Here is a 13,993-nt window from a genome sequence, read left to right on the forward strand (position 1 = left end):
ATGTGGTAAAAACTGAAAGAAAATACATAAAGATATTAATAGTGTTGGAAGGTGGATTAGTTTTCTACATTTCTCTATTCTCCAAATTTACAGAGAGGCAGTTACTCAACATCTAACAAACTAGATTGAGACAGAACCCCCAGAGCACTGTATTCTTTACCTGGCTTCCTTCCCCACAGTGCTGTATTGCAAAATCACTTCCTTTGTGGGGCTCCCCCCCGCCCCCGCCCCCGCCCCCGCCCCGGCTCCCCAGCTTTGCATCTGAATCCTGCTTTCACTTGGAGGTTATATGTAAACCCCATTGTGCCTGCATAGTATGATTAAGAATGTTGCTGACGTAACTTATATGAACTCCCTACTTGTAAATGTCTTTAAAATAACTTACCTGCCCGCCCTTGGTGAGCAGTCTTGGCAGTACAATGAAATAAAGGTGTCTTTCTTGTTCTCCCACCTTGGTCTCTCCTTTATTGGCCAATAGAAGTCATAGGAGCACGAACCTGGGGTTTCCACCTGGTAACAAGATAACCTCAGATTCTTTGCCTTGGGTGATTGGGTTTTTGGCTTGCCCTAAATCAAATTTTAAGACCCCTAAACTGTCTTAAAAACATGGTTCTCCTAAAAGAATATTCAGAAGTTTATTAGTTAGGGGGAAGACAAAGTGCTTAAAATTATTTTATTTTTTTAAAAGAGAACATTTGTCTTGACTTTGGAAAATGGATGACTGGCCTTGAAATCTTTGTTCCTTAACTTACTCATAAAACATTTATAGTAAGCCTACCTGCTGAAATTGTACTAAGCTTTATACATGTTGTTAGTTGCTGTCGAGTCGATTCTGACTCATGACAACCCCATGTGTGTCAGAGTAGAACTGCTCCATAGAGTTTTCAAGATGGTGACCTTTCAGAAGCAGACTGCCAGGTCTGTCGTCTGAGATGCTTCTGAGAGGCTTCAAATCACGAACCTTTTGGCTGGTAGTCACACTTAACCATTTGCACCACCCAGGGACTGACCAAGCCTTATACATACACCAAAAACCAAACGCATTGCCTTTGAGTCAGGGTAGGGGGTGGGGAGGAGGAAGCCCTACCCTGAAGCAGCCCAGACTTAAAAAAAAAAAAAAAAGACTTAGTGAACACAAATTACAATACTGAGAGATAAAGTGCTCTGATATAGTAAAAACCAAGCCCCGCTGCCGTCGAGTCAATTCCAACTCATAGCAACCCTATAGGACAGGGTTGAACTGCCCCATAGAGTTTCCAAGGAGCACCTGGTGGATTCAAACTGCTGACCTTTTGGTGAGCAGCCACAGCATTTAACCACTACACCACCAGGGTTTCCAGCTATAACATAGGTATACACAAAAGGTTAAAGGAGCATAGTGAGAAGGCCCTATTCCAGAGAGAAAATACTGGAGGAGAAACACCTGCTGACTCTTAAAGATCAAATACAAGTTGGCCAGGCAATAAAGGTAGGGCAAAGGAATTCCAAACAGGCAGAGAGAACCATTTATGGAGAGGCACAGATAGGCAGGCATAGAGCTTGGCACCTTCATGCAATGTAAGGACATTCACGTGGCTATGGCACAGTCTATACCTGTGGAAGAGTAGAGGGAGATGAAGCCAGAGAGGGGCTAGAATAAGAAGGACTTTGTATATGCTCAGGAATTTTTTTTTTTTTTTTTTTTCCTGAACATAATGAGGAGCCTTTGAAGAATTTTAAGTGGAGGGGAAAGGGTGTGACATTATCTGATGTGTGTTCTAGGAAGCTTACTTCCGTCATAACAATAATCACAACAACTTGGAGAAAGGGAAGAGTAGAGACAAATTAGGAGGCTCTTTTAGAAATCTGGACAAGAAATGATGAAGGCTTGAAGATAAAACATTCTCATAAACCAGACTACCCATCCCTATGGATTACGGGAGGCATTTTTAGTTTAAAATATGGTAACATTTAATATTAAAAGATGATACTCAGTGACAAATAAACTATACTGCACCTAAACTTTGCAAAATTTTACATCTTATTATCTCAGAACGTGACTATCTTTTAGTGATTTTTTTCTTTCTATTTTTTAATTAGTTCCCATGAATGAATAATTACTGAACACCAGGGGCTTTCAATCAGAAACTAAGGTTAATCAGCTCCCTCCAGCTCTATTTGATGTGTAACAGATATCTCAGGAAGTTCTTAAGGCCTCACTTTTTGAAGCAATAGGCAGGTAAACATTTATTGTCGGCCCTTAATAAAATTTCTAGAAAGGTAAGATTTACTGGGAAGAGAATGGGTATCTCCACCTTAAAGGTATTCTTAATGATATATATGAACAATTTATATGTGTCACATCTATACCTCTAAATCCACAGGTGGTAGGTAGGGTAGATAGTACTTAATATTCCCATTTTACAGATTAAAAAAAAAGACCTAGTCATTTAAATCAGTTGCTCAACTCTCATGACCCAAGCCCCTAATCCAGGGCCCTTTTTGCTCACAGTTTACATGTCTCTGCTCCTAATCAAATAACAGAAACGATATCAGGAAAGGACCACTTGGACAATTATTCCTTCTGGTAGGACACTAAGATGCCTTTCTAATATTTTTGCTAGTAAGTTTCTAAATGCACAAGAAGAAAGCCTGTTGCCTCTAATAAAATATTCTCTCAAAACAAATATTAAATTTGGAGGATAAACTCTGTTTAAATAAAAATGTGCTGCTTTTCAACCCTGTGCTATTTCAAGGATTTATCCTGACAGATAAACTTAGCAAAGTATGTAAATGTATGTATACAAGAATATTTATTGCAGCATTATCTGTAATTAAAAAAAGCAGGAAAACGAATCCATAGAAAGCCCTGAGTATCCATCAATAGGGAAGCAGTATAGCCTAGTGGTTAGGATCTCTGATGTCAAATTGCCTGGATTCTTTCCTATTTCCACAGTTTACTAGCTATATGATCTTGGACAAATTATTTCACTGTGCTTTTAGTTTTTCTATCTGTAAAGTGGAGCTAATGACATGTTTATTTCACAGGATTGTTGTGATGTATACTGCTTAGAACAATGCCTAATCTAGAATATGTGCTCAATAAATTTTGTTATCATTATTGATAGGAAATTGGAATAATTTTGGTACAATCACACAATGGGATGTATAAACAATTTAAAAAAGAGAGCTCTATGTACTTTCACTCACCAGAAGGCAATCCTTGCCAATACAGTTTTTATGTGCGAGAGAATTGGAGAGGAAAGAAAAGGGTGACCAACACCTCTTCCTGTATTAGTTTGGTGGGGAGGCTGAGGAGAGAAAAGGGACCAGGGAAAGAACTATGGGCCCAATAGGAAATTGAGATCTGGTATCTTTTTGGTAACTAAATGTATAAAAAAAATATGGTTTATTGCCTCAGAGACTGTAGCAGAGACAATTTCCCCACAGGTTATTGTGCGTGACCTCGCTGAGTCAGAAGGTGAGTCAGCCCCACTGTCTGGGAGGGAAGTGTGCACAAGGGAGAAAGGAATGACCTCCTGGGCAGCAGGGCCAGTTTAGTAAAATTCTTTGTCCAGTGCCCTAATTAGTGTCTTGGTGCCTGGGAAAAATTAACTGTTATCCCCAGGGGTGAGCAGCTGACTTGCTGTACTCAACAGAGGATCAGGCATAATAATTTGAGTTCACATCAGGATGTTCACAGTTAAGAGCATGTTTGCTACCGCCCAGGGATAAAGTTGAGTAGGCACAGTCCCTGCCTAGTAGCCTTAATTGTAAAGCTATTAAGGGTAATAGCAGGTCAGTGTATTGGAAGCCCAGGGTTCCTAATCACCTCTTTGGTGCTTTGTCTAGCAGAAAGGCTTCTGCCCCTTTTAGGGTGTGTTTTTTCTCATTAATTACTTTTCTCGGACATGTACTTACCAAATTAAACCACAAAACATGAATGGAAGAACCAACTCCTCTGAAAAAGTTCACAGTGGAATAAAGTGTAGATTCTTAAGACTTAAATATATTATTAAAAATTATTAGATACCTCTTTTCAGTTAATCAATGGATTTATAAAATGGAACCATACTTTCCTAAAGCCATTCTCTTAAAGATATTTGTCCTAATATCCCAATTTTGGATGAGAATAGTTTCAGTTTTACCAAAACTGGAAATTTGTGCTGAGCTACAATGAAGGACATGTGCAGAAAAGTAAGACTTTGGACATCTGTTTAGCACGTTTATAATACAAGATGACGATGACATATTTGAACCTATAGAAAATGCGCCTTGTGTATGATTGGGAAGGATGTGAGAGGAAAATATTGGGTAAGAATATCCAAGGCAAAATACCAGAGACATAGCGGCCTAAAGCAGTAAGAAGCCCACCCCATCTCTTAGGTAACAAAAGGTTTGAAGAGAAATGGACACAGGATGGCTAGGGAAGTGAAGGATAGACAAGAGAGGGATATAGACCACAGAGTGAGGACACACTCAGGAGTTATTAAGGAATAACCCAATTTCCCAGGGGAATGCTGCTGCTCAGGGAAACACGTTCTTATGCATTCCCTCTGGGTTTGCAGATACAAAACAAGCCCCATCCCATGAAGGAGTGTAACTGTTTAGCTCCCGCTACCAAGCAAACAATACATCTCCACTCTTTGCCTTATATCCAATTGTAGTTTGTGGAGCTATAGGAAGCCATGTTGTGCGCTGTGGAGATGATTCCAACTCATAGTGACCCTATAGGGTAGAGTAGAACTACCCCTTAACTGTCACATAGTTTCCAGGGCTGTGGCAGACTACCACATCTTTGTCCCGCAGAGTGGCTGGTAGGTTTGAACTCCCCACCTTTTGGTTAGCAGCGGTGCTCTTAACCACTGTGCCACCATAACTCTTTGCAGGAAGGCATATGTTCTATTATTATGTAACTTTATCCACATAACAGACACAGACCAGGTTGCCACCAGTTTTAAAAGAAACAGAAACAGATAAAATGCTTATTTGGCATTTTCATTCTCCTTGGCAGAGGAAATTGAAATTAATTAAGTCACGCTTTACTGTTCCTTTTAGACGTCCAACACTATCCCAAGACTTGCTGATAGCAAAGGAGTGCTTCTATGCTAAGACAGTGGGGCAAGGTCACCCTACCCCTAGGAAAATGGGGAAAATCCTAAGGTCTTGGAAGGGTTTGAAGATCTCAATAAGGTCAGCTCCTGTCCTCATTTGCCTTTGTGACCTGCCACTTTCTTTTTTTAATTCAGAAAATGTATTAATAATATATAGTACATTGTTTGGCAGAGAGGTTTCTTATCCTTCTGAAGAGTGGAAATGGAAGAATATAAGAGCCTGGAAAACTAGTTTGGGTTTCACTGTTGTACTCAAGCTAAGGGACACTACTTCATTTGGACCCAGTACTTACCCAGTCTGTAAGAACTTACGCAGGGCAATCTGTAAGTAATCTAATAACCTAGTAAAGAATCGTTTTCTCCTACAAGTAGACTGGGTTCCACAAAGATCATTTCAGCTATATATGCCAAGGTTCTTGGGCTATATTTAAAAGCTTGTAGAATTTGAGCCAAAGGGAAAGGGCTCAAGTTCATCCTCTATACTGTAAGGAGACTCACCAACTCTATGTTGGATACAAAAGGAGTAGAGTTGGGTATGTGGTGAGTGATCAGAAAAGTTATGCATTAATTGATAGATTCCATTTTATATTTTATTGTGGTCTCTCTCTTTTTTCCTTTATCTACCTCTTCCTAACTAGGATATATATTATAGGGCCTATGACAGTAATTAATTGCTCCCTCAGTATGTTTTCTCTTGGGGTAGTTTTAATTCTTTGATACTCCTCCCATCAAGAGGTGGGATGGATGTTTCCTCCCCTTGAATCTGCATGGCTTCTGAGACTGCCTTGACAAATGGCGTACCGCATCAGTGACGCTATGTAACTTCTGAGGTTAAGTCATGGAAAGCTTTGGAGCTTCCTCCTTGATCTCCAGGAATACGCTTGCTCTTGGAGCCCTGAGCCACCGTGTAAGAAGCCCAACTACCCTGAGACTGCCATGCTGGATAGCCCACATGCAGGTGCTCTGAAAGACGGTCCCATCTAAGTCTGGCCTTCAACTATTCCAGCCCAGGCACCAAACATGTGAGTGAAGACGCCACCTGGGAACTGAATCCTCCAGCTAGAGCTTTTCCAGTCCCAGCTGAGTCACCCCTGGACATATGAGTGATTCTGCTGAGGCCCTAGACTATGTAGAGAGTTGTCCCTGTCTTTGCTGTACCCTGTGTTCCTGACTCACAGAAGCTCGTGAACATAACACAATGGTGGTTTTGTACCACTAAGTTTTGGGGTTGTCAAGCAGTGATAGACAAATGGAACACCTTCTCTTAGTTTTAGTTGGATAGATGACTGCCTAGCTAGAGGATACCTTCCCCAGCTTATTCCCTTGCAGATGAATGTGGCTATACGATAAGTCCTGCTTATGGAAGTGATGCAATTTTTAAGTCATGTCAGTGTCCCTTGCCTCCTCACTGGCTGAGACATAGCAACAACTGGAGGAGCCGAAAAAACTAAAAAAAAAAAAGCTGAACCCCTTGCCAAGTTGATTCTGATTCATAGCAACCCTATAGGACAAAGTAGGACTGTCCTGTATGGTTCCCAAGGCTGTAAAATTTTTATGGAAGCAGACTGCTAGATCATTCTCCCAAGGAGCAGCTGGTGGGTTCAAACTGCTGACCTTTGGGTTGGCAGTCAAGCACTTAACCACTGTGCCACTGTCAAGGCTCCTTGACAACTGGAGCAGCTACTCAGTATTATGGATGACTTTCACAGATCAGGATCAGGTTCCTATGAATCTGCCTCTATGTAGTTTAGTATGCAGAATATTTACTAAGGAGTCCCCTGGGGGTCAGTACCTATGTAAAAGAGGGGAAGAAAGCAGGATGAGCACAGGGAACCGGTGAGGTGCAGTGCAGATCCAATGACTGCCTCAGCCAACCCCACAGGGAATTCTAGAGCTAGGGCCAAAATGACCAAGCCTTCATATGCCCACATGGATCAGTCATTGGACATGGGTCACCCTGTCATGGTTTTGCAGTTATAAATCAGTGTATTTGTTATCTACTGTGTAACAAAATAGCCCAGAACTTTGCAGCTGAAAACATTTATTGTCTCAATTCTGTGTCGGGAATCCAGGAGCATCATATTTGGGGACCTCTGGCTCAAGGTCTTTCATTGGGTTGCAGTTAAGTTATTGGCTAGGGCTTCAGCCATCTCAAGGCTCAGCTGTAGCTGAATGGTTGGCTTCCAAGTTCTCCCCTGTGGTTGCTAGCAGGCCTTAGTTCCTTCCACAAGTGTTTCCAGATGCTGCCCAAGTGTCCTCATGACATGGTGGCTGGTGATCTGAGAGTGAGAGAGCCAGAGAGGGTCCAAGACAGAAGCTGTGTTTGTTATACAACTGAATCTCAGAACGTCCTGTTCTTCCATTAGAAGTGAATCAGCAAGTCCAGCCTACACTCGAGGGTCTTGCGCAAGGGCATGAATACTAGGAAGTGGAGATCAGTGGGGGCATCTTAGAGGCTGCCTACTAAACAGAATACACAGCATTTTGTATCTGCTACTTTTGTTTCTCATTTAAATATTTTATTTTGCTACATATCCTTCAAGCATGTTAAAATTATAAAAGGAAGATATCCCTGTTGTAAAAACTTTTAAGTGATCAAATGATAAAGCAAGGTATAAAATCCTTTTCCTCATGCTGTTGCCCACATTAGTTGAACTACCCAGAGGTAACCAAAGTTTTTTTTGTGTGTATCTGTTCAGATACCTTCCACGCCTATACACACACATGCACGTGCACATATCGTGTAAGTTACTTTATGTCCTTAATATATCTTCCTTTTTTCATATCAGCATGCTGATCTAGCTCATTCTCTTAAACATCTGCATATTTCATTTTATGATTATACCAAAATTTTTTTAACCTATTTATGGATTTAAAAAAAATCTGACAGAAAATGCAAATGTACATTCTTACATTCATGTGGGTATATCTTCAGGATAAACTCCCAGAAGTGGAATTGCTGGGTCTAAAGAATGTCCATTTATTTTTTGATGGCTATAGTACAGTGCCTGATTGTATCTGTTTCCCCAGGTCATGGCTAACCCTGGATATTAGTAAACTTTTAAATTCTGTCAGGTCCAGCCATGGCCACCACTGTATTATGCAAGTAACTCTTTTAGAGTATGACACTGTAATTGATGTGTACGTATCACTGTAATACACTGTAAGCTTAAGGGCACAAACTAATTTATATTTCTCTTTGTAGTCCTAATATGTAGTACTTGACAAAGTAATCTGCAAATATTTGTTGATTAAATGACAGAGCTCAACTTAAGGCTTTGTGGTATCACAGAACTAGCAGTCAGAAGAACTGGGTTCAAGCCCTAGACCTGCCTCTCATCTTGCCTCTTTATTCTCTCTGGCCTCCATTTCCTTAATTATAAAATACAGGTGTAATGTGAGGTTTTCTCTACAGTCCTTTTCACATCCAAAATTATATAATTCTGAGAATATAATTAATAAAGTTTATTCATCTTAGGATATCTTCAGGTAAACTACTCAAATGAAATATTTTAAACTAATAAAAAGTCATAGGCCATGCCTTTGCCATATTTTTCAATGCCACCTTATACTTTTCAGTGTAAATTATTAAAAAAAAAATCAAAGATTTTGAATACCCTTTATAAATAAGTCAGTCTTTCATCTTTAAACATTTTCAGTGGCATGATCACACAAAAAATACTAAGCAGAGAATATCTGGTTCTGAGATTCTTGTTTTAATCTAGGACCTCAGGCTTAGTCATAGTTTTCTCATTAACATGCTCGTCACTTGGGCTAAATTAAGTAAGCAAAACTAATTAAAGTTGCTAGGCAGTTGTTAACGTATTTTAAAACAATGGTTATTAAAAATTATTAGGGAATAAGCTATCTTCATATCTTTATAGAAAAAAGGTAGCCATACATGTGTATATTTTTTTTTGTTCCTACAGATCTTTATCAGATTCATTTTTTTCATGCCTACATGTTTGTATAAGTTAATCACAAGTAAACACAAGGTCTAGATATGCTAAAATAGGATTGGCCTTACAAAATGTTCTAAAGGACAGTTTGTCATATAGCCCGCTCGTTAATTTCTGCTTGAACCCCATTTTCACAGCCACACTGGGGCCTTTGGTAACTGGGATTTGTAATGACTGTGCTAGTGACATTTTAACAGCATTCATGTTAACATTAAAAAAAACCCGCACATTACCACTGCTTTGGTTGCTAATCTGCTTCAGTTCCTCTGTCCTTGGAAGCTTGAATAGTGGTGGGGTAATTTGTTTGGGCAACAGTAAGGTTATTGGTTTACATTAGCCAAAGGTTTGTGTTGGCCGAAGAATCCACCTGTTCCCCTTGATAAATGCCAGTAGCTCTAATCCTTTTAGCAGCCTATTACTACTAGTACATAAATTTTCCTCTTTTGATAGGATCGTTTCATTGTTTTTATTGTTAGAAATAACCTCTTTTAAGGGTTAGAATCTAACAGGCTCAATAAATCTTACTGCTATAGGTAAGAATCCTATCAAGATAGAGTTCTACATGGTATTTACTTTCACAAGTCTGGTGGGTGGTACTGTAGTATTTTGTTGGTCAGGTTGATCTTCGAAAAGTCATGTAATTCCTCTGTGTCTTAGGAAATATATAGGAATTAGGAAATGAATAAACTCAAAAGCATTAGAATGGATCTCTTAAGAACCCAGCTCCAAATTTTTTCTTTCATTACAAGAAGTTTTAAAAGCAATCTCTCTTCTGACCTGTAAATCAATCACTTTCAATTCTATAAGGACAAATCAGAAGGGTCTTATACACTTTTATTTTGACCTCAAAGCAAGCTTCCCTCACCCTTCTTCATCAAAAACAATTTTAACATATATAGAGCCTTTCTTGTTTACAAAAAATGGTTTGTTTACCTTTTTGCATCTTCCTTTTCTCACTGAATAACACGTGTGGAAAGCCCTCTGAGACAATTTGTTTTAACCCATTCACTTTTAACTGAAAATCCTCCCTAAACTTGTAACTAAAATATAAAAGGACTCAAAAATAATTGAGAGCCAGACCACCCCCAGAGGGGAAAAAAATAAGCTGGAGGTTATTCTAGGAATCCCCTTCCCTCCTAACCTGTGAAATTGAGTTTCTCACTTTATTCAGAACGGGAATTTTTAACTTTGGTATCAAGGACTCATGAATGAGCTTTAGCTAGAAACTCTTCAAACTCTAAGCAAAATTTTGAATGCACATTTTTCTATAATGATGCTTTTCATTATTATTAAATACACTGATCCTTTACTATGTGTCTGGAAATACGCTAGAGTTTTACAAGTTTGCTGATTTAATCTTCATAACAACCTATGAGGTTCGAAGTGGGTACAATTAATTACAATTTTTACAGCTGAAAAACCATCTTAGAAAAGTTAAATAACTTTTCAAATGCTGAACAAGATCTGTCTGACCTGGCATGAAATATTTCAGCAAATCAGCCAGAACCTAATAATAGATTATATACTGGGTATTGTTAAGAAGGCACGGTACTTTTTATTATATATTCATTATAATACAATCAGCAGATTTTGAGGGCATTCCATATGGAGTATAAGGCTCTTAAGATTTTTCTTGTACATATATTCAATTTTTATAGCCGTCCAAAACATATTCATTTGAGGTAGCATGGAATAGTGAAAATACCTCAAGTTAAGACATTCTTCCCATTAGCGTCCAAATCTATTAATCATGTGCAAGTTACCTGACATTTCTTGAGCCTCAATTACTACCATTAACAGAGTTTTTGTAAGACTAGCCATAACGTATTTAAAGCTTTGAAGGCACATACTTAGAAGATCCTCAATAAATGGTATTATTATTTCAGGATCTCCTAGATTTCCTTCTTTACCCAAAGGGTCTTGGGCCTTTGTATGTGTTCTCATTAATGAGTTCATTACTTAGACTAATACCATAATTTTGTCAACCAGGTAATTCCTCTCACCTTCAAGTATTATTCTTCAGAAAGTCTTTTTACTAGCAACCATCTTTAGTGTTTATGTTTACACTAGCCTTAATATATAGCATTACATAACTAAAGTGCTTATGAGGCAGATTTTCAAATTTACATAAAAATCAACAAATTTTATTGAGCACTACTTACCCCAGCAAGGTATTTGTGTGACAATTTGTCCCAGTTTCTAACTAGAAAGTCATCAGAAATCACCAATATTGTAATCAGTCTGAACATACCAGATACTCTCAAAGCATGAGCACGTGAAAAGCAGCTTTTATTATTTACAACAGGAAGCAGAGAGCAACCCAGAACAAGTGCGGACCCATTTGAGCATCCCCCCCAAATCAAGAAGGCTGTCCACATGCAGATGATGACTCTTCCACATACACCCCACTTTTTGTCATGTGAGGGACTTAAAGGGAAGGGACTACATGGGGAACCTACCTTCTGCCAGTCTCCCCCTGGCCAGGTAGGCCTAATTAGGTGAGCTGAAATTTTATGCTAAGTGCACGCCACCTAGCACCTCAGTTGAAGAGACTGTGAGTTTCCTCTGCCAGCCATTTTTATACCCCAGAACCCATGTGTTACGCCACAAGGGCATACACTCAGACCTCATCACAGCTCCTGAGGCTTAGTTAGCATAGGCCCTCAGGTGATTCCTGGTTGGGTCATCCCTCACTCACTGGCCTCAGCTGTGGTCCTACTCTCAGAACCAGGACCAGTGGCCAAATAAATCATCTACCACAAACAGGTTCCATATCCCACAATTATTCTTCAGAAAATTACATGTTATTTAACATATGCTGCCTACAGGGCAGCATAAGGAATACGCAGGATGCAGGATCAGCTCAGCTTATTTATCATTTCTTCGTCATTTTGACACAGTATTCCTTCACCAACAACCCTATTAAGTCTACACACATTCACTGAAGAGTATTGTATAAAACATAAAACTGAGAGTACGTGTCCCCTCGAGGTAAGCACAGTGCTAATGAGTGAAGGAGGCAGACAGGGATGGGAAGTTTGGGTTGAATTCAATGACATTCTAGAAGAATTTATGTAATTTCAGGCAAATAGAATTTTTAAGCAAAGTAGTACACAACTTCATGACATACCACTGCTGTTGTGTGCTGTCAGGTTAACTCTGGCTCATAGCAACTCTACAGGACAGAATACAACTGCCCCACAGGGTTTCCTAGGCTAAAATCTTTACAGGAGCAGATTGCCAGGTCTTTTCTCCTGGAGAGCCGATAGTGGGTTAGAACTGCCGACCTTTTGGTTAGCAGCCGAGCGCTTTAACCATTGTGCCAATAGGACACTTTGACATATCACTGGAAAGGATAAATTGTTCTAAAAAAGTGGTTAACAGGTGACAAATGTTACACGAGGTTTAAAAAATAAAAGGACTAATGATACGGTGCTATTCTAAAAACCTGTTACATTAGGAAAATGGAAACCTATAGTTGGCCTGTCTTTATTGAAGGCAGAAAGGAATAGATTACAAAGCAAAAATATCCTGAACATAAATTTTGAAAAAAAGTTAATCTAGCTTTAAGATTTTCTTCTAGATTTATTGCAATTTCTTCCTTCCTTTTTGTTGACAATTGAAAATTTATGAAAGCTAGCACTTATCGTCCATCACTGTAATAATTTAGTTGACTCAACACCACCGATGACGCTAATGAACACAAACCATCAACGAGGTAAATCGTTTCTCTCACGATCTCCCTCATTCTGAGACTTTGTTTTTATAGTTGCAGCAGCACCCCCAGTTCCTGAGGAGGTGTGTGTGTGTGTGAAAGCAGAGAAAACAGAAAAATGCATCACCTACTGAGTTTCTTGATATTAATTCTTAAAAGTAAACCCACAGAACCTGTATTAATGGAGGAGAATTATGTGCAGGAGTTAAGAACAACGGGCTCTGGAGTCCGAGACAGCTGGGATTGAGTCTGTGACTCTTCCTGCTGTGTGGCCTTGGGCGAACTAATATCCTAGTGCTTTAGTTTCATCTATAAAATGAGATTGTAAGACTATGTCACATGGTTGTTACAAGGACAAAATAATACGTATGAAACCAGAGTGTTTAGCACACAGAAAAAATTGAAGTTCTTAGCTATCATTATCATGATTATAGTTGTCCAAGATACATGTAGCTAATGTATAATTACATGACATATTTTTTCCCTATTTAACCAGCTTGACAGAATGCTTAAATCTTTTCTTTAGCACTAGAAAAAGGTGGGTCCTAATGGAAGCTCTTCTCATTCCTTCCATTTTACAAAGGGATCCATGAAGATGAACAAAAAGTTCGTATTTTAAGGATTTTCCTTTTTTTGTCCCAAAGACTATCATTGCTATTATATGAAAGAACATCTGTATACACTTTTATTAAATTATTTAACAACGTGCACACTTAATATGTTAACACTTTTGAAACCCTAAAGTTCTCTGACAAATGCAATGTCATTTTCAAATAAGCATGATTTTTTAACCTTAAATAATACATCCTTCAGATTTTTTTCATTAAAGAGATTAACCTCTAAGGGATCACTCCAACGTAACTGTCCATTAATCATCTGGAGCAAAACTGGGTTTCTAGTAGATGTTTCAGCATATGGATGGTTCCTCCACTGCCTGGGCACCCTCTGTTACAGCTTTGACACACTTGGCCATTGTTTGTGAGGCTCTGCTAATTGAATCTGTAAAGATATTAAACAAGTGTACATTTTTGATAATACAGTTTTTAAAAAAAGCAGAGTAAAACTTTAAGGTTGCAAATATGCAGGAACAAAAAAAAAAAGACTGAGGCTCTATGCAATTGTATGTAAATTTCCTAAGGTCAACCAAAAAGTTCAGAAAATAAGCCCCCTCTTGGCTAAATACTTAATAACAACCTCTAGGATTGATCAAATAATCACACCACAGC

The 13,993-nt window shown here is 38.9% G+C and overlaps 1 protein-coding gene across 2 annotated transcripts in view; it reads right to left on the bottom strand.

Moving 5' to 3' along the window:
* Positions 1-10,640: 10,640 nt before the first annotated feature.
* NDUFS1 (NADH:ubiquinone oxidoreductase core subunit S1) overlaps positions 10,641-13,993 on the bottom strand; it is a 37,987-nt gene continuing 34,634 nt past the window's right edge. For both annotated transcript variants that reach the window (XM_049887949.1, XM_049887950.1), the window contains one exon: positions 10,641-13,766. In XM_049887949.1, coding sequence (XP_049743906.1) covers positions 13,675-13,766 — 92 coding nt within the window. In that variant the 3' untranslated portion in view covers positions 10,641-13,674. The remainder of the gene's footprint in view (positions 13,767-13,993) is intronic.

Source organism: Elephas maximus, chromosome 6 (assembly GCF_024166365.1).
Source record: "Elephas maximus indicus isolate mEleMax1 chromosome 6, mEleMax1 primary haplotype, whole genome shotgun sequence".
Classification (NCBI taxonomy): Eukaryota; Metazoa; Chordata; class Mammalia; order Proboscidea; family Elephantidae; genus Elephas; species Elephas maximus.